Source organism: Pseudorasbora parva, chromosome 23 (assembly GCF_024679245.1).
Source record: "Pseudorasbora parva isolate DD20220531a chromosome 23, ASM2467924v1, whole genome shotgun sequence".
Classification (NCBI taxonomy): domain Eukaryota; kingdom Metazoa; phylum Chordata; class Actinopteri; order Cypriniformes; family Gobionidae; genus Pseudorasbora; species Pseudorasbora parva.
The window spans coordinates 4,142,770-4,164,241 of NC_090194.1; the positions used below are offsets into that span (position 1 = coordinate 4,142,770).

A 21,472-nucleotide genomic window follows, 5' to 3' on the forward strand; every position below is an offset into this window, starting at 1 on the left:
CTGGGAATGGGAGATGAGAGACTCAAAACACTCATGACTCATTAAGAGACGAGGGACAACCCTTGCGGACCATGCATGCACCTGGTGTGCCGACTGTTTTATTTCTATCGTTAAGGTAGCAAAAGTTGATTCGGACACGTCCTATGTGCACCTGGGCCATGAGCTTCAGACCATGCGCTCAGATCATTAAAGCAAAAAGTTATTACAATTAATATTCCTAAAGAGAATCAAAAAAATAGTGATGATAAAATTGTATTCATCTTTAAAAAAACAATGTCACATTCAGTAAATTTTTATTTTGTATTTTATTTTTACATGCAAACTTAAGTTGACAGCATATCTTTTTTTATTATACCAACTATTTAAAGCTGCAGTCCGTAACTTTTTGCACTCTAGTGGTTAATAAACAGAACTGCATGCGTCTTGCAGAAGAACATTGCAGCCGGAGCTACTTCTCTCTGTTTATGTCTGTGGCGGATCACGGAGGAACTGTGCTCCTCCGCAGCGGTACCTACCAGTCTGGCCTGAAATAGTCCCAATATAAATACTTATTATAAGTGTACTTATTATCAGGGTAAGACAAAAACACAGTTTGGAAAATGGATTCATGTTGTACATTCTCATTATATCATTTTTGTAAATCTTGAACACAAAAAAAGTTACGGACAGCAACTTTTATGTAAAACTAATATTACTATCAGAAAGCAAAACTAATATTACAATCAAAAATAATATTACTGAAGGTCAAATTCTGTAAACTTTTTATTTTATTTTTCACTCTGGCCGTCTAGCACCCCCTGATATCATGCAGTAGCAAGTGACCTTAGGGAGATAAAATAGGAAACATTTTTTATACTTCAGAGTAGCAGCTGGTCAATAGAGGTTAGTCAGTAACCAAGCATCATGGCCAACATTCAACATAATGCAAGTTATTAACAGCAAACGAGACAGCAGATTGCGGAAGTGATCACTTGATGAATGCCCTCACACTTGTGAGGTCAATAAGCTAGCTGAGAACAATGCAAAAAAAAAAATGCAATTAGCAATTCTAGTTCCATAAAATGAGATAAACAACTATGAACTTATGACCTACAGATTTAAGTAGATAAAAAAAAGGGTTTGGACAAATTAAGCTTGAAAACACATTGGCAAATCAGCACAAATTGAAGTTTTATCTGTTCAGCGGCATCATCTAGTGTTTTCTGGACTGAGAACTGATGCATGCTTTTCAACATCTACGACAGTATTTGCTGGGGGGGAAAAACTTCACACAAAAAAAAGTAGGACGAGCTCAATCCCGAACAAATGCGAATGGACTGTCTCAATTCTCTGTCAGAGTTGTAATTTCGAAGTTGCATAATTTGTCACATTTTGACTGCACAGGCGGCCCATCTCTGGGAAGTAATGGCTGTCGAAAACATGCAATTTTTCAAAAATCACAAAGCTACTTTTGTGGTCAGGAAATGAATAATCTGGGCCACATTTATTGAGAGAAAGCCAAAGAAAAGACGAAAGAGATGTTTGAGGAGAGAATTTTTGTGGGTTTACGTTCCAAAAAAACAAAGACCAAGTGTGATTACATCCACAGTGTTTTTGGCCTTGTTTAGTTTCTCCTCCTCCTCCTCTCTCTCTGTCCTCCTCTCTAAGGTTAATGAGTCTGGTGAAAGGAAATGGTCTGAGAGACAGCAAGGTGCTGGACCATTTGGTGTGTAGCCAGACCAAAGAGCTGCCACAATGTCATTATGCCCTGATGGCGACTCAAACCAGAATAAGTGACAAACAGCTGTCGCTAATGCACTCACTAACAGATGCGTCTAGTCTTTCATCCCCTTACCTGGGGTGGCCACAAGCTCCTTTAAGCCAAAAAATAAATCAAACTACAGTAAAGGGTCCATCTTGGCATTGCAAATGAATTGTGAAATATCAAAACACTGATTAATCCTAGGTCTCTGTATCGTCTGGACGGTCATTCATTATGACAGCACCCCGTGCTCCTGTCTGGCCCTGGGATGGTGGCTCAAATGATTAGGCTTTAATGAGAGACAAGAGAATGTTGATGTAAGGTAAAGGAAAGTGGAATTAGACAGATAATGTTGAGCAGCTCGCTGTGAAATCAAATTAGCGCCCTCTCAATCTTATCAGCAAGAAGCTTATTTTTTTTCCAAAGCCGCAGTCCATTCAAACCTCTCCCGTTTATTCTCTTCCCAGTCTCTGCTGCAGATATTCGCACTATATCTGATCGTTCAATACGGTTCAGTTAATACAGGAGAACCTTCTGCAAGAATCAGGATATGTGATAGCTAGATATCACAGCTGCAATTTATAGGGAAAAGTAGTGGCAGGAAGTGAAGTTAATGCTGATGAAATGTTTATTTTTATTACGGATAATATATTAAACTTACGCCGATATAAAACTATACTTCAGCCTTTATTCAGGATAAGTTGCATTGTGAAGTACAACATTATCTATGCAATGGAAAAGTGATGCAATAAATGTGTTTAGTGAAATGTGAACTGAAAGAATAACATGAATATGTGTGCATATTTTTAGGCAAGTTACATTGATACAGTGGTGACAAGTGACAAGAGTCATCGTGTCATTGATTCAAACACACCGACTTCATACAGGAACGAATCAAGTAACTGTCTTTATGAATGATAGGGGTGTGAATCGTATCGGTCTCACGATTCAATTCGATTACGATTATCATATCAACGATTTGATTCTTTATGATGCCCTGTAACCTCAATTTTCAAAATTACTGCACATGGCAAAAATTTTGTCAATGAATACAAGCAGTCAGGTATATGAATTCCCTTTACTTTTTTATCTGCTCCAAGATAGTACACTTCCTGAATGTAGCAAACATCAAACACAACTTAAGTCTGAACACACCAGACGACAGGAGCATTTAGAGCTAACAAACACTAGTAAATCTTAAAAGCGCATTAAACTCTAGTGTACTTAAGTTACAATAACTTACACTCACTCGCATGCAGCCTGGCATACACACATGTAGCATCGTATACACACTCATGTGCATGCAGCCTCACACACACACGTTTACATTCACACGCTACATAACAATATAACAGGTATTGTAATGAATTACAGTTAAGGAGTAATAAATAAAGTACTAATATTACTTTTGAAAAGAGTGATGAGTAAAAATTATTATTATTTTTTTTGAGTAACGAGCCAAACACCGCTAACAGAGTAATACTGCACTTAAAAAAATCAGTGATCGAGGGCAAATACCCCTAAACAACAGCAAAAATGGGGGTATAAATGTTTATCGTATACCAGTTCAAACTGCATTTCCAATATTTGTCAAAATAATGAGAATATGGTTGTTTGAGGAAATAAAGCAGCCCTAATACACACACAGAGAGAATATTGCATTGATATGCAGGTTAAACTTGGTGGACTCTTCTGAAATTGCGGGGATTTGCTTTTATCCACCAGCGTTTGGGAGGCTGGTGATAACGACAGCAGACATATCAGGTGTCAACAACAACAACAGACAGACAAGTGCCTGCCTGGGAGATTTTATCACAGAAGACTAACTCAGGAGCACTCCTCCAGCAAACACGAGAGCAATGTTCTCCAGAAACCGCTGTGAGATGGGGATACGCATGTTTTCATGGTGTTTAGGCACATACTAAAATGCAGATGTAAATCTCTAAGATGTTTTTTGCTCCACGTTGAGAATGAAAATGCTAGGAGAAGGGAAATTGGCTGCTCTGAGCATCAACAAGTAGCACAAGGCCAGCGTACCAGCTCTCTGTGGTATTAACAAGCTATACAAGCAGCAGGCCAATAAATCACAAGCCTTTCAGACACCACAAGTGAAAAAAGTGAGTGCTGTCTCTATCCAATACTCTCTAAAACGACAAACCCAGGTGATTACAATAAAACACCAAAGGCCAGGATTAATTAACCCTTGCACAAGTACATTTAAATGATTCTATCTGAGCCCCCGGCACGAGTTTTTTAAGGCGACCATTATTTTTAATGCATCACCTTATTATATCCCGATGTGTCAAGCTTGTCACATTACAGCCACAAAATAAGTTTTCATTCCTGTTCCCTTTTTTATTCAAAACTTTCACCAATATATTGAAAAATCTGATATTCCTATTCTCAAATAGGAGCAAGTGAACATATTTTGTAGGGGTGTGCATTGGCACTGCCTTCACGATTCGATTCGATTACGATTCACCAGGTAACGATTCGATTCGATTCGATTCTACGATGCATTGCGATGCATCAAAATTCTACTGCACACAAAGCAAATTTTTCATCAGTCATGAGGCAATACAAGCAGATATTAAACAACAGGTTGTATTGGCTGCTATGTGTCTCCTGTATCTTTGACATAAAAGTTATTAAATAAAATAAAATGTAATTAAATAAAATTTTTAAAAAAATGCAATTATCCCTTAAATGCATGACTGTTTCACCAAACATTCTTACATATATTCAGGTCGTTAGCGACCCAGATCTATATTTAACATGGATAGACCTCTAACGTTACCTGTCGTGATAATATATAAATCTCCTGATTTTAGAGTAACAGCTACAGAAGAATAAAATAAAGCCTATTTCGTTACCTTTTGGAGCTTGGAAGGATTCAGTTTGAGCAGATGTTTAATACCATTCTCATCTGTCCTCGTCAGAGCTCGTTTACCAGTATATTCAGCATCTGACTCATATTCGCCATCTCCAGCATATTCTCCAAACTCATTTTCAACGTCTTCAAAATCAATATTTTGATCACTGACAGCTTCTTGACCACATCCATCATCAAGAGACAGTGACACTAACATATGATTGTGTTTAGTACTTGCTCTCTGAAGTAAATCACTGAGACATTTCAAGTTTTGCAGATTATAATTATTGTTTCGTTTTCTGTCAGAGGTAACTATGAGTGAAACGTCAATTCATCATTGGGTATCAGACATTGCCACCTTGTGGAATAAAGGGGAATTGCACATAATCGATTATGGCACTTTGCCGCATCGATGCTGAATCGTTCATGCCCCGCATCGCGATGCATCGCCGAATCGATTATTGTTGACACCCCTAATATTTTGTCTGTTAAACACCTTTATGGTACGTTCACATCGAACGTGAATAGAGCGTCTGGAGCAAATGATTTCCATGTTAAGTCAATGGAAAGGCATGTTGACGATTCCGCCTCGTTCGCGAATGACACGAATTTGAAGCGAACTGAGCGTCTTGTGCGAGTGGTGCTTTTTGTGCATTTACGTGTTTGAAGCGAATTCGTGTCTACACCCGAGTTGAAATTTGAACTTTGGCGTCAATTCACGCAGCGTTAACCAATGAGGAGCCTGCTTGCTGCCGTCACGTCGAAAAGTGACGTTATGAGAAACACTGCATAATTAAAAAATACTGTTATTTTGTCACTAAATGGAATTGTAATGCTTTTCAGTTGATAATGTAGTTGTTTAAAGCTAAAATATGTGGTTTATTTCTGAAAACACCGCCTATTTAAAAAAAAAATTATCTTTCGTTTTTGGAGTTGTGAGATCCAGATGATTACCGGGCGCCGAGTGCTCGTTAACCCCGGCGAGAGCAGCCTTTCCTCGGCCAGTCCTTCGCGTTTGCCGCTGGCTCAGATGTCTCTGTAGTGGTTAAACATGAGATATAATTGTCTTGTGTACATCTAATGGGCGATCTTTGGTCTAATGAATCTATTGTTGCCTACCAAATCATTTTGACTGAGGGCAAAGTGAAGTTCATAACTATATATTTTTTACGGATATAAAAATATACATGCAGTGAAGAGCTTATTTTAGCTCTGGGTAAGTGTCTATTGCCAACACAATCCAATCAGAATAGTTAGACTGGACCTAGCTGTTTTATATAACATATTTAAATATATATTATATACATTATATAACATATATAATATATATATTACTTTACCCCCATCATCAAAACGTTAATTTATTTCACTAATTCTATTCAAAAAGTGAAGCTTGTATATTATATTCATTCGTTACACACAGACTGATATATTTCAAATGTTTATTTCTTCAAATGTTGTTGATTATAACTGACAACTAAGGAAAATCCCAAATTCAGTATCTCAGAAAATTAGAATATTACTTAAGACCAATCCAAAGAAAGGATTTTAAAAAAAATCTTGGCCAACTGAAAAGTATGAACATGAAAAGTATGAGCATGTTCAGCACTCAATACTTAGTTGGGGCTCCTTTAGCCTGAATTACTGCAGCAATGCGGCGTGGCATGTCAATCCGTCTGTGGCACTGCTCAGGTGTTATGAGAGCCCAGGTTACTCTGATAGTGGCCTTCAGCTCTTTGGACCACTCAGCATAAGTCCAGTCCTTTTTGTCTTTAGTCCAGGTGAGACGCTTCTGACACTGTCTGTTGATCAAGAGTGGTTTGACATAAGGAATGTGTCAGCTGAAACCCATGTCTTGCATACGTCTGTGCGTAGTGGTTCTTGAAGTACTGACTCCAGCTGCAGTCCACTCTTTGTGAATCTCCCCCACATTTTTGAATGGGTTTTGTTTCACAATCCTCTCCAGGGTGCGGTTATCCCCATTGCTTGTACACTTTTTTCTACCACATTTTTTCCTTCCCTTTGCCTCTCTATTAATGTGCTTGGACACAGCTCTGTGAACAGCCAGCCTCTTTTGCAATGACCTTTTGTGTCCTGCCCTCCTTGTGCAAGGTGTCAATGGTCGTCTTTTGGACAACTGTCAAGTCAGCAGCATTCCCCATGATTGTGTAGCCTACAAAGCTAGACTGAGAGACCATTTAAAGGAAACCATTTAAAAGTTTCTGAATTTGGGATTTTCCTTAGTTGTCAGTTATAATCATCAACATTAAAAGAAATAAACATTTGAAATATATCAGTCTGTGGGTAATGACTCAATATATTATACATGTTTCACTTTTTGAATGGAATTAGTGAAATAAATACTTTTTTGATGATATTCTAATTATATGACCAGCACCTATATGTGAACAGGAAATTAAAAAATACCGGTCAATCAAGGCAATTTACCAGTAAGGGAAATTGTAAGATTATCAGTATATTACTGGTGATGTGTGCTGTCTGAACTCAGAATGAAGATTACGGCATATCCATGTATGGATTCAGAACGTTTTGACTGTTTCCAATCATAAATTCTTATGGAGATTACGTGATTACTCTGTGCATTTTAAAGTGTGATTTTTTTTGTTAATAACTTTATTTAATTTTCTGATATGACATTTGTTTTATCTGAACAAAGGTCCAACAAAGGAAACAATGGTACGTATGGTATACCAAATACATAAAAGTTAAGCAATTCTAGTTGAGGATAATAAAACAAAGGGGTTCCAAACAGACCACAGTGGTACCATCAGGAAGGTAGATTAATCGTTACAAATATGTAATGCAGTATGAGACCCAGTATATAATGATCATATTCTCAAGTATTCTAATACAGGTTTCCATATTTTCAAGAAAATATCATGCTTGTCATGATTAATATATCGTAACTTTTCAATATGAATAATGCTCACTAGCTCATTCAGTAGCACATCGAATGTTGGAACAAAATCCAGTTTCCACCTTTGAAAAATCAGTCTTTTTGCAAGAACCATAAATAAAGAAATACACTGTTTTTCTAATTTACTAAAAGATGGTACAGAAGTCACCCCAAAAATGGCAATCATTGGATCAGGAGCAATCTCCTTTTTATATACTTTAGAAAGTAGGTCAAAAATGTCAGTCCAGTACTTTTGGAGGTTGCAGCATGTCCATAATGAGTGAAGAAGTGATTTTTTGAAATAGTTTTTCGATTTAAATATGCGCTAAATGATTATCTTTGACCGTCGCATCACATTTGAGACCCTGCCTTCTCCATTCGTCAGCGCTGCGGCTCTGCTGTTGGATACTCTTACACACTTCTCGTGTTTTTAAGAGTTCTGTTTGATCATCCATTATGCCTTTCACTCAGACGCCAAAATATGTTGTCAAATTGAACAGATAGTGAAACTAAAGCACTTCTCATGCAGGCGGATGAAGACAGCGGTGCAGCATTTAAAGTTCAGTTCCGATGACTGACTTCACAGTATTTACTGGTATTTTCCTGCTGATGTGTGAATGCTCTCTTACCGATAAAAATGCAGAACACTGTGCTTGTGTTGAACAGCATATTTGTGCATTTACCGGTAAAGTCATTCTAGTAATTTCCCGGCAATTTCCCGGGATTGCTGTGTGAAAGGGGCTAATGACTCACCCTCAAGTTGTTCCAAACTACATTTCTTTGTTCTGAACACAAAGATATTTTGAGGTAAATTTGTAACAAGGACGCTTTGGGGCATCATTTTTTATTTATTTATTTTATTTAAAAAATACCATGGAAGCCAATGGTGCCCTTAAACTGTTCAGTTTCCCACTTTGTTCAGATTATCTACTTTTGTGTTCAACAACTTGAGGGTAAGTAAATGATTTTTTATTATCCCTTTAAGCAGTCATTCTTAACCAGTAATCCATTTTTTGACACTTTGACACTTATCTAAACATTTTTAAATTTCATAAACTGTATATGACAGGATTATTTATTATGTATTATAATTAAGATGAATGATAAATAATAATTAGACTATAATCTTTAATCTGTCTAATGTCTACAAATATAATAACTGCATGTCTGTCAAACTATCATAATGTATGGAATATTATATTAATATATTATCCAAATAAAAAAATAACAACAATAGGCCTATAACTTTGGAAGCACGGGTGTGATTGTCACCGCATGCTGCTTTAAGTCAGACAGCCTGAACAACTGAAATGCTTCTCTGCAAAGTGTGCAGTTCGACTTAGGTTCATCATTAGTTACTGGACAGACACATTGATATCTTTTTTATATTCAGTTCTATAACTGAAAAGGGTGGACATAAGCTTTACATGTTTTTAAAAAAGCGTGCAGGTTTACAGCGCATGTTCTCGAGACTCTGTCGCTATGGAAACAAAGCCACTAAGGCCTAGTCCACACGTACATGGGTATTTTTAGGAGTATTTCGTCCTCTGTAAAAAAAATAATTAAAAAACATGTCGCATTACAATACAAAACTACCAACAGCAATATAACCCTAACCGTAAATCCATGTTGGCCTATCAGAAGCCTGGAAAAAACATTATTGCCGGTTTGTTGGTTCTGATGTAACAATCCAAAATCTTCACCCTGGCCGGAGTTTTCAAAAAAAGTTTGGTTTCAGTGACCGAATACTGCGTTCACGTGTGGCCAAACGCATTGAAAAAGCTACAATTTTGAAAATACCCATGTTCGTGTGGACAGGGCCTAAAATAAAACCATGTGCAAATGAGTCTCTACTACTTTTGTGAGATTGAATTCTTTATATTTGTTACTACACTGTAAAAAAAAATGGTTGGTTGTTGTTGGTTTAACTTAAAAAAGTAAGTAACCTGGTTGCCTTAAAATTTTGAGTTTATTGAAATTAAAAATGTGAGTTGATACAATGAAAGAAATTTGTTTAATAAATAGAAACTCAAAATATTTTTGTATCTGAACCACATAAAAAATTTGATAAATCATGAAAATAGCACTATTTGGCATGTTTCACTGCGTCATCACAAATAAAACACACACAATTACCCAATATGCTTACAAAATCTTTTAATAATATTTGAATAAAGGTTGTCGAATCTCAAAAAATTGTCATTGTAATAACTCAAAATTTTAATTTCAATGAACTCAATTTTAAGGCAACCAGGTAACTTTTTTTCTAAATATTTTTTTACAGTGTAGTAATCCACACACTGCAAAATATGAGATAAATCATGTATTGATTTGATACGGGACGCATCATTTTATCTGTAAATACGGGCCGATTCTGTATTTCACGGGACGGATGGCAAACCTAGAGGCAACGGATTACTTTAAAGAGCTAATTTCTGATTTCTGCGCTCGGTGAGTCCTTCTCTCGCTCAGCTCCAGTCAAAGCGCCGGATCAGATTTGAATATAGCGTTTGAATATTTGAATATAACAATATGTGATGTGTACATGTCAAAGGTTTAAGTCTAATTATTTAATATAAACCACTAATCTTACTTATTAATCTGGGTTCTTGATGTTGGCTAGACGTATCTACAGTACTTGGTTTTATGTTGGCAACTGCGACCAGAGAGTTAGAGCTAGAAAGCAGCATGTGGAAATTCATTAAGTTCGACATGTTTGGCTTGTGGTTGGATTGTTGGTTTATACCCTAGGTAGTTGTTCTCATATGATACAGTTCATTTATTCGTTTGCAACAAACAAAACAGGCATTTGTCAGGAAAGATATTGTCTCCCTAGTCCCTTTCCTAAAAGATTTTCAAACATGGCAATCACATATCTCAAGGGGAAACTGCATGGCTTTACTCACTGCAAAACTAAAGCTAGCATTGCAAGACTCACACAGCGTGTGAACTTAATGGCTGCTTAAGTTGTATTCCTCATTAACTTTTCTTTTAATTGCTTAAACCGTATTGACCTGTCATCTCTGAACTGTAGTGTTTTCTTGTGACCTCTTTTTCTTGTTCATGCATTTGTTAATGAGCATCTGTTTGTATTAATGTTTCCTTGTGCTTTCTCATCAGTTTTACCTTTTAAACCATAACCATTCTCCTCTTCTTCATCCATCAAATAAATTGCCACATTCCATAATCCTCTCCAGACAGTGCGGCACTTCAACACCCACTCACTGCCCTCAAACTCCCTCAATTTTTGTCACATATTTCCATAAGAGGACTTTAATTTAGCCCATGCAATTGAGGACTTGCGCAATGAATCTTATTTTCAATGTAATAACCTTGCTATGTTTTTGGTCTAAGATTAATTTGGAACTGCCAGAGTTCGTTTTCTACTAATGTTCACTTGAGGGGAAGAAATGACTGAAAACATCACCTTGGGCCGCAGGGTACGGTGACACCAATAACTGTAAACTGTGTAGCTGTCACAATGACTGGCAATGTATCATTGAAACTGCGGCACCCTTCATACAAGGTTTATATATTTATAGGGGTGGGCGATATGACAAAAATCTTATATCACAATATTTTATTTCACAATAACGATATACAGGTGCTGGTATATTTCATAGACTGAAATATTTCAAATGTTTAGTTGTTTTAATTTTGATGATTAGAACTGACAACTAAAGGAACTCCCAAATTCAGAATCTCAGAAAATTAGAATATTGTTAAAAGGTTCAATATTGAAGACACCTGGTGCCACACTCTAATCGGCTAATTAGCTCAAAACACCTGCAGAGGCCTTTAAATGGTCTCTCAGTTTAGTTCTGTTGGCTACACAATCATGGGGAAGACTGCTGACTTGACAGTTGTCCAAAAGACGACCATTGACACAGAAGGTCATTGCAAAATGACTGGCTGTTCACAGAGCTCTGTGTCCAAGCACATTAATAGAGAGGCAAAGGGAAGGAAAAAATGTGGTAGAAAAAAGTGTACAAGCAATGGGGATAACCGCACCCTGGAGAGGATTGTGAAACAAAACCCATTCAAAAATGTGGGGGAGATTCACAAAGAGTGGACTGTAGCTGGAGTCAGTACTTCAAGAACCACTACGCACAGACGTATGCAAGACATGGGTTTCAGCTGTCACATTCCTTGTGTCAAGCCACTCTTGATCAACAGACAGCGTCAGAAGCGTCTCACCTGGACTAAAGACTAAAAGGACTGGACTTATGCTGAGTGGTCAAAAGTTATGTTCTCTGAGTAAATTTTGCATTTCCTTTAGGAATCAGGGTCCCAGAATCTGGAGGAAGAGAGGAGAGGCACACAATCCACATTGCTTGTCCAGTGCAAAGTTTCCACAGTCAGTCAATCAATCAACTTTATTTATATAGCACTTTTACAATGACGATTGTTTCAAAGCAGCTTCACAGTGTTAAACAGGACAATTTTGCAACAAAATTTGATTAGCAGTCAGTGATGGTTTGGGGTGCCATGTCATCTGCTGGTGTTGGTCCACTGTGTTTTCTGAGGATCAAGGTCAGAGCAGCCGTATATCAGGACGTTATAGAGCACTTCATGCTTCCTGCTGCTGTCCAACTTTATGGACATGCATATTTCATTTTCCAATAGGACTTGGCACCTGTACACAGTGCTAAAGTAACCAGTACCTGGTTTAAGGACCGTGGTATCCCTTTTCTAAATTGACCAGCAAACTCACCTGACCTTAACCCCATAGAATATATATGGGGTATTGTGAAGAGGAAGATGCAATATGCCAGACCCAACAATGCAGAAGAGCTGAAGGCCACTATCAGAGTAACCTGGGCTCTCATAACACCTGAGCAGTGCCGCAGACGGATTGACACGCCACGCCGCATTGCTGCAGTAATTCAGGCTAAAGGAGCCACAACTAAGTATTGAGTGCTGAACATGCTCATACTTTTTATGTTCATACTTTTCAGTTGGCCAAGATTTATAAAAATCCTTTCTTTGTATTTGTCTTAAGTAATATTCTCATTTTCTGAGATACTGAATTTGGGATTTTCCTTAGTTGTCAGTTATAATCATCAAAATTAAAAGAAATAAACATTTGAAATATATCAGTCTGTGTGTGGAATTAGTGAAATAAATCATTTTTATGATGCGCCTGTATATTGTTATTTTTTCTTTATGATATCAAAATTGTTCAGACCATATAAATGTTATAATTTATTTCACCATTTTCAATATATATAAAAAAACCTAATACTAGCCTAAAAAACTCACAAGCTTACTGAAGACAAGTAAACTGTAATAAATAAAGAGCCAAGAAAACAAACTGAGAAAACAGAAACAAGAAAAATAGACCTACCTGAAAAACTTCATTTTCAATATTAAATAACATTTATAAAGTAATTAAATGTATATAAAAATGCATAATCTTTACTGTGTAAATTAAATGTACATTTATTCTTATTGAAGTTACAAAATTGATTCAGTCAAGAGCAGAGAGAGATTTTCTTTTGTTGTTTGATTAGCATTGAAAATGACAGCAAGTAAATTTGGATGTTGTCACTTTAAGACCAAGTGCATGGATCCAATATATGTTTTCTCTATCAACAATTTCATATACTGGTGACTATATGGCTAAATGCTTAATCATGTTTTTAAACAAAGCCAGAAACGTTGTATATAAATACTGTCAATCAGTGATCACGTTACATTTTCCCCTGCACAGATGTTAAGCTTTATTAAACTGGGTGTAATCCTGTTAGTCATGAGAATATCCTAAAGGTTACAAGTCCCTCCATTAAGACATGTTAGTGACCAAAATAACTAGCCTGGCTAATTTTGTGTGCAACTTTGCCACACAAGCACCCAAACTCATACAGACATTTGTTTTTCTGTCACTTTGGGGACTTTCCATTGACTTTTATAGTTTTTATTCTGACTGATAATAGGGGGAGAACGGGGATGGTGAAACTTTATTTGAGCATCAGTAACTCAGTGGTTGTTTGTGCTAGATCTCTCAAAATTTGATACACGGCAGCCACATTTGTCTATAAATAAAACACGATTGGACGTGTACTACACAATCACAGGTTATGTGAGTTCCTGTCAAATACAAAGTTCTGTTGTTACCATTTACCTCACTATTAATGCTAATAATCGAAGTAAGGTCTAAGTCTCAGCCTCAGAACCCACACACATTGGCTGAGCGTCTGATGCATATGGCAGGGGTTTTATAAACCTGTCCTGGAGGAGCCCCAGCACTGCACATTTTGTATGTCTCCCTCATCTAACTCACCTGATTCAACTCATGAGCTCATTATTAGAGACTGAAGACCGTGTCAAATATGGGAGACATACAAAATGTGCAGTGCTGGGGGTCCTCCAGGACAGGTTTGAAAACCCCTGGCATATGGTACAATTATGTGGAAACACTTAAGGAGTTTTGAAGTCGTCATCTGATTGGTTAAATTCTACAGGATGTCCGTGAGACGTCTGTTGCGTTTTTTAGTGGTCCACCTGGAAACAAATGCTTTGACGCCAAAATCCCTTGTGGAAGAAAGACAATGAGCTCTTACTATGATCATCTGAACAGCATGTGGAAATCCAGGCTCCATTGTTGCAGCAAACTTTGGATCAATACTAAATTTTGCAGTATTGCCCACCCCTATGATACTGATGATATCACCATAGCTCTTTTTTGACTTGTTGAACTGTCAGTTTTCCAAATGACCCCACTCCCCCGGTCTCCCCTTAACTCTAAACCAAAACAAAAAGTTCTCATTTTTACATTTTCATTAAGACATTGTTTAATATGCTCATTAAGTTGTTTCCCTCACTGAAAGTGTTAGTTCCCACAATATAGCTGAATATAGGTTTTACTATCCCTGTGGGGACATTTGTTCCCTTCTAATATCGGCAAAACCTGACGGGCGCGCGCACACAAACACCTACTACACACACACACTTTCTCAGCTATGCATATTTTTTCCAATTGAGGACATGCCCAAAGGGAGGTTTTGGCACATTTACCTGACTTTTGGGGACAATTTCATCCACAAACTAATATACACACAACACAAACTGCTTAAAATAATGATCTATATAATTAACAATGCCTTTAAAAGGTTTAATAGACTAACATGAAGTACTTGGGAAGTACCAGACCTCAAAGAAGGCAATGCAATACATTTGTTACAATACAGTATAAAGTGTCTTAAATCCATATTTTCCCCACTGGATATATTTTCGAGTTTGTAATATTGCACATTATTCTGGAATGAAACTTTTTCCCATGCCACAAATGCAATTTTATGAGATTTCCAAGTTGGAACTTACTATTTCTTCACCTGTAATTAAATTAAAAGTGGCTGAAGCAGGGCAATGAACTGCAGGTGTTGGATTTAATTAAAGATTCAAGTTCAGCACTCAAACTTAAGTTTTCAATAGTGGGCAGAAATAGTCTAGAGTTTGTGCACCAGCACTTAATGATATTTCAACTAATTGTGAAGCTAACCAAGTCACGTGACTTCTTTCTTTCTTTAATATAGCCTATAAATAAATGTATATCTTTCGACAAACGTCATGCACAGACATGCAAAACACTTGACCGTGCACCTGCTCTTTTCACGCAGGAACATGACAGCATGATAAATGCATAACCATCAGCGCCTACCTGAGGAAGAGCGTCTCTCCTTGTCTGATGGTGATATTGTCCATCTGTTTGTTATCGGATTGAGATTCTCCTTGACTGCGGACAGGCAGACCTGCGGGGAGAAGGAACAGCAGTCTGAGACTCATCACCACACACCTCCTCCAGGACGCCGCGCAGCCTCCACACACAACCATCTTCATCTGTGGAGTTTTTGGAGTGTAAATCCGTGCACAGCGGTCCAAAAGAGAAACGCGTTAGTTAGCCATTACAGTTCATCTGTTAATCCAGATTGTCTCCCCAGGTAGACAACAAAATCCCTCGCGTACTTAGTACAGAGCGCTTATCGATGACCGCGCCGTGCCGTCGCCATGGAAATGGGGGTGAAATAAAATAACGTATGAATGAAATGTACACTTTAGTGGTGACCTCAATCGTTCTGGGTTCTTAAATCCTATTGCCTTTAATATCCGCTATGAAAATCCATATTTTCCCCTCAGCTGACACGCTGTCTCAAACTTTAAGAAGTGAAAGCTGGAGAGCTGAGAGCGAGTGAACGTGCCAAAATGTCACTCCAGCTGTGCCTGAATAGATATGGAGGGTGTTTGTGGTTCATCAAAGCAGTACAGTATGAGTATACACAGTCTTCACCCAAAAAAAAAAAAAAAACTTCCTCCAGTGGGACCGTTGCTCGGTTCTCCTGGATAACCGCGGAGCTGTGAATCACCGAATCACGCTCAAGTTGGATAAAGCGCGCGCTGTTGTCATAGCAGCAGCGGCGGACGCGCTCTCACTGGGCAGAGGCCATACAGTACAGCGCAAAAATAGAGCGCGCAAATCAGAGGCTATTGTATGCAGTAATGCGATGCATGAGCGCGACATTCATTGATTGCAGCCACTACCATTCAAGCACACGCGTTTAAGGAGGAGAGAGAGAGAGAAAATTGAGCTTTTTGTACAAATCACAAACCAAATAACCCATATTTTGAGGACTGAAGGGAATGCTGTCTAGACAGCGAAAATTACAGGACAATTTAAGTACAAAATCAAGAGTGGCACGAACACACACACACACACACACACACACACACACACACACACACACACACACACACACACACACACACACACACAGTGAGCCCAAGTGTGCAACGTCGTGGAATGTATACGCCAAAATGAGTTTTTCGCGTGAATATGATACGCACTTTATGGCCCATCCTACCCAAGAGCGTTTTAAAGTGCGTATTACCAAAGCTCACATCCACGACATTGCACACTCGTACTACTGATACGCATTCTCATGAGATCGTGTTGGAGCATGTTAGGGATAACACACGGCTAGCTGTGCATTATAGATTTTAAGGCATGATGTGGAGGCCCCCGACGGGAAGCGGAGAACTTGATGCCTGGCGTGCTGTCTGAAGTGCATTCTGTGAGCTCACGGGTGTTTGAGCCGCTTCACAGACAGTAGAAAATAAAAAGGGTGCTGCTGTATCTGAACACTTCAGTGTAGAATTTATGAGGATGTATTGACAGAAATTCAATATAATATACATAACTATGTTTTCAGTGGAGTATAAAAAAAAGTTACTTAAAGGGTTAGTTCACCCAAAAAGAAAATGTATGTCATTAATGACTCACCCTAATGTCGTTCCACACCCGTAAGACCGTTCATGTTCGGAACACAGTTTAAGATATTTTATATTTAGTCCGAGAGCGTATGCAAGTGTATGCACACTATACTGTCCATGTCCAGAAAGGGAATAAAAACATCATCAAAGTAGTCCATATGTGACATCAGTGGGTTAATTAGAGTCTCTTGAAGCATCGGAAATACATTTTGGTCCAAAAATAACAAAAACTACGACTTTATTCAGCATCGTCTTCTCTTCAGGATTTGTTTCCAATCCTCAAATTAAGATTTTAACGGTTATGAATCATCGTATTGATTCATGATTTGGATCACTTGCCAAACTGCTGAAATCACGTGACGTAGCAGCCTTGCATCTCACGCACATCGATCCGGCGATCCGAATCATGAATCAATATGCTGATTTATGACCGTTTGAATCTTTATTTGAGGATTGAAAACAAATCACAATGCTGAATAAAGTCTTAGTTTTTGTTATTTTTGGACCAAACTGTATTTTCAATGCTTTAAGAGATTCTAATTAACCATTTGCTTAGACTCTCGGACTAAATATTAAATATCTTAAACTGTGTCTGAAGATGAACGGAGGTCTTACGGGTGTGGAACGACATTAGGGTGAGGAGTTAATGACATAACTTTTATTTTTGGGTGAACTAACCCGTTAAATGTACCATTATGTTTTTATTAACCTTAGAATGAGCCTTTTCTCTCTCCATACACTGCAGGTTCCTTACAGTGAAATGTAAAGTAAATGTTGGGAGTTGCAATTCACAACCTCACTGCTAGTTACCGCTAAAAATCACACACTGCGCCTTTAACTGTGTTAATTATTTTAACGTGTGAAAACTAATTTTGTACAAAAATCATTTTGACAGCCATAATATATTCACACATTTCAATGTGTGATTTCACCACAGCATATTGGCTAAAAAACTTTAATTTTTACACCAATCATGCAATTTCATTTTCTTAAAGTTGAACTTTAGTTCTTAAAGTTCAAAATTAATTGTCCAGTATGTATTTCACAAATGTTCTCAAGCACCTTTCACTAGAGTGTAAAATGATCCTCGCTTCAACTGGCATTTCAGAAACAAACTCCGTGCACACCACACGACCAAAAACGTATGTCACGTGACCATTAAAGGTCAACTCCGATGAATTTTTAAGTTTATCTTGATCGTTATATCTTTGTGAGTACAGTCTATAGAAAGAAAAAAAACGAACCGGATTGGTGCTTGCAACACGATACTCCTCCCAACTGGACTGCCTTTTTTTCCGGCTACCGCTGAGTTCCCACGGGACTTTAATGTGAGATACAGCTAGCCGTCTAACACACTGTTTAGGTGAATTTAAACAATGGCTAAGTGGCTAAACGCATCTCGTTGTCATGTAAGGGCCCTGTTCATGTTGGACAGACATTTTAATTGCATTTTGTGTCTGTAGACACCCTTTACGTTTATGCCCCCAAAGCTGCGGTTTTAGCTGGGGGGCGCCCTCTGGGCATTAACTGTAATAACTCTGCGTTGCAAGCACCGATCCGGTTATTTTTTTTTCTATAGACTGTACTCACAAAGATATAACGATCAAGATAAACTTAAAAATTGCTGACAGAAATTTATCGTGGTGCCCCCCTCAGCACTTGGTGCCCTACGCACATAGCGTGATGCGCATGGTGGGAGCGGCGGCACTGCTAGTGAGGTCATGAATTTATATGAATTAGCCACCTCATAAAAAATTAAAAAAACGTTACAAATTGGTCTTGAGATAGCATTGGAGAAAGGGCTTTGGGCTGTGTTTCCCAGAAGCATTGTAACAATAGCCACCACCAGTCTCTACGACCATTTTACGCTCACAATGGTCTGTTTTTGTCGTGTTCGGCGAGCGCTCCAGCACCCACGCTGTTGTTTTCAAAATTCTCCGCTTTGGTCCGTTTACACTGAAACGCAACCCCAAAGTTTTCAAACTAAAACAAGGTCTGCAGTGTTTTCAAAAGTCTCAGTTTTCAAAGTTTGAAAAAGCTGCAATAGTGTAGACAACCAGTGTAACCGTAGCAAAAGTTATGCATTATAAAACGAAAACGCACTAGTGCCTTCTACATCAGCCATAAGCAGTCAATTCACACAAAGATGCTTATTTGATAACACGCCTTACCTCCTGAAGGACAAAAACACCCAGTGCATTTTTAAGAGAAGAATTTCAAGAAACACAACATGCTACCCTCTCAGACAGATGGACCCTCTCTGCCAAATGTGGCAATGTGTCCTCACAGATTACTCTCAGATCACTCACAGGCAACAGGAGACAGTGGCCTGAAGAACTGCATGCAGAGTACATCTTTCTGAGCATTCATACAGATGACTTCTCACACTAAATATATTTCCCTTTCATACAAGTAATGACTGAAGCAGTGTCATAACAGACCGTACAAGAAAGCTCTCATACACAGGGCATTTGTGGATGACTCATTTGTCTGCAGTGCTAAGTCATGAAGCAAAAGCATGAACTGTCATATCGCCTTTCACCAGATTAAGCTCTTATTCATCTTACCTATTTAAAGATTGATTTTGGTTATTATTTATTGATGGTCTTATTTGCTGATTGTTTGGCTGAATGAATTAGCAGATAGACAGACGGACTGACCATCCATATCTGAATTTAAGCATTATTAGTATGTGTCTCACAGACTCATTGGCTGGATCTACACTCAGCGCTCCAGATGGTCTCCTTCTTCCTTTCAGATGTAAGTTTGCCCACCCAGGGGCCTGTGATAATGAGGTCTCATTGCACAACTTCAGAAAGATCATCAGTACGCAACTTTATCTGTCACGTGTGTGTGTGAGATGTTAATATGCATCGGCTGGGCACAATGCATTACGGTAATATTAATTTGGCAAAATTCATTTCACCATGAATACTTTCAGAACTAGAAATATTAAAATACTTGAATTGTCACGAGACTGCTTTAAAATGACATTATTGCCCCAATTATTAATTGTCCTCATGTTTAGATGAGAAATTGCAGATTTTAACGCGGCCAGTAAAATAAACCACAACATTTATTATGTCAATATTTTAAATGCTGCACCTGCTTATGACCAATATAAATGTATTAGAAATCTATTTTTACATCAGTAAAACATTGAGCAAAATGAAATGTTTGAACTTTACATTTGACAGCTGCTAATTCTACTAAAACTTTTTGTGGCTGCTGATGTGAAATGAAATATTTGTGCTTGGCATTTTGCTTTTTATTTTCAAAAGTGATTGTTATAGGTACAGCATGTTCTTAAGATGATAGTTTCAATAGGAATTCTCTGGAAGATATGATCACACAATTCTTCCAAAATCATCTAATATTATGATATGGTGCTCCAGAAATATTTCTGCTACTTAAAACAGTTGTGCTACTTAAAGGCACAATATGTAACAAAGGTGAGGCTTGATGACGCCTGCGGCGGCGACGCTTTCATTCTGCCGCAGACGAGCGCTTCCTTCTGCTTGTGTGTGTGTGGGTTAATGCAGCTCTGTTGTATCATATTACACACATTTGAGTGTGTTGAGAGTTGTTATAATGCTACTCTGTGCGTTCTCTTGGCGTTACTATGAGACACTTGTTCACACTGCAGTAAGCGAGATCATATTAGGCATGGTAAAACACAGTACTCTGTTCGGTAAATCAGGAACACCAGATTTAAACAATAAGACTAACTGTGTTGAGCTATTGAGTAATGATTCATTTTCTGTTGATGGATGTCTCCAAACAGTTGCTCATCTATCACCGGTCCGTGTCCTGGTTAAAATGCTTATTTCTCTGGATTTAAACATTCTTGGAAATATTCGAGATAATATAAATACACAAGTCAACTAAATATGTAACATTGTTCTAGTGGTATTTGTATATTTAAATCCAAAATGCAATTTATAATGCACATCTTACATATTGTGCCCCCCAAAAATCCCCCCCCCCCCCAAGTATATATATATATATATTTTTTTTTCTTTTCTTTTTTTTTTTTTTTTTTACCACGGCTACATTTATTTGATAAAAAAGATACAGTAAAAACTGTAATAAATATTTCCATTTAAAAGCACTGTTTTCTATTCAAATCTATTTAAAAATGTAATTTATTTTTGTGATCAAAGCTGACTTTTCAGCATCATTACTCCAGTCTTCAGTGTCACATTGGTCCTTCAGAAATCATCCTGATATGAAGATTTGCTCAATAAATATTTAAACTTTTGAAAACAGTTGCGCTGCTTAATATTGTAAAAACCATGATTTATTTTATATATATATTACTAAAAAAATGCCCAAAGGTTTTCTCAACAAGGAAATTTTGCCATTACAAGTTAGGGTGTCTGTATAAAATGAAGCTGTGAAACCTTACTCACTAAGACATCATAAGCTCTACTAAACTCTGCCCTGCTGGCAATGTTGACTTTAGTGCATTGGCACGGCACTTCAATAACATTTGTGGGACGACAACTCAATTCCCAGTTTGTGGGCTCCCAGCTGATTTGGTGCAGTGCTGCTGGCTATGTAATATTGTGTCACCATGAAAGCTCAGTTATATATCACAGAGGGCCTTTTGTGATTTTCAGTGTTTTGCTTTAGCCTGCTAAACGCAACCCACTTCAGCATTCAAAACACCAAG

General features: G+C 37.8%; 1 protein-coding gene across 9 annotated transcripts in view; it reads right to left on the reverse strand.

Moving 5' to 3' along the window:
* Positions 1 to 21,472, reverse strand: part of ntm (neurotrimin) — a 399,798-nt gene that overhangs the window by 131,553 nt on the left and 246,773 nt on the right. For 8 of the 9 annotated variants that reach the window (XM_067432674.1, XM_067432675.1, XM_067432677.1 and 5 more), the window contains exon 2: positions 15,191 to 15,281. In XM_067432674.1, coding sequence (XP_067288775.1) covers positions 15,191 to 15,281 — 91 coding nt within the window. Of the gene's footprint in view, positions 1 to 15,190; positions 15,847 to 21,472 lie in introns of those variants that run through there. The other variant, XM_067432671.1, reaches the window with a different exon arrangement.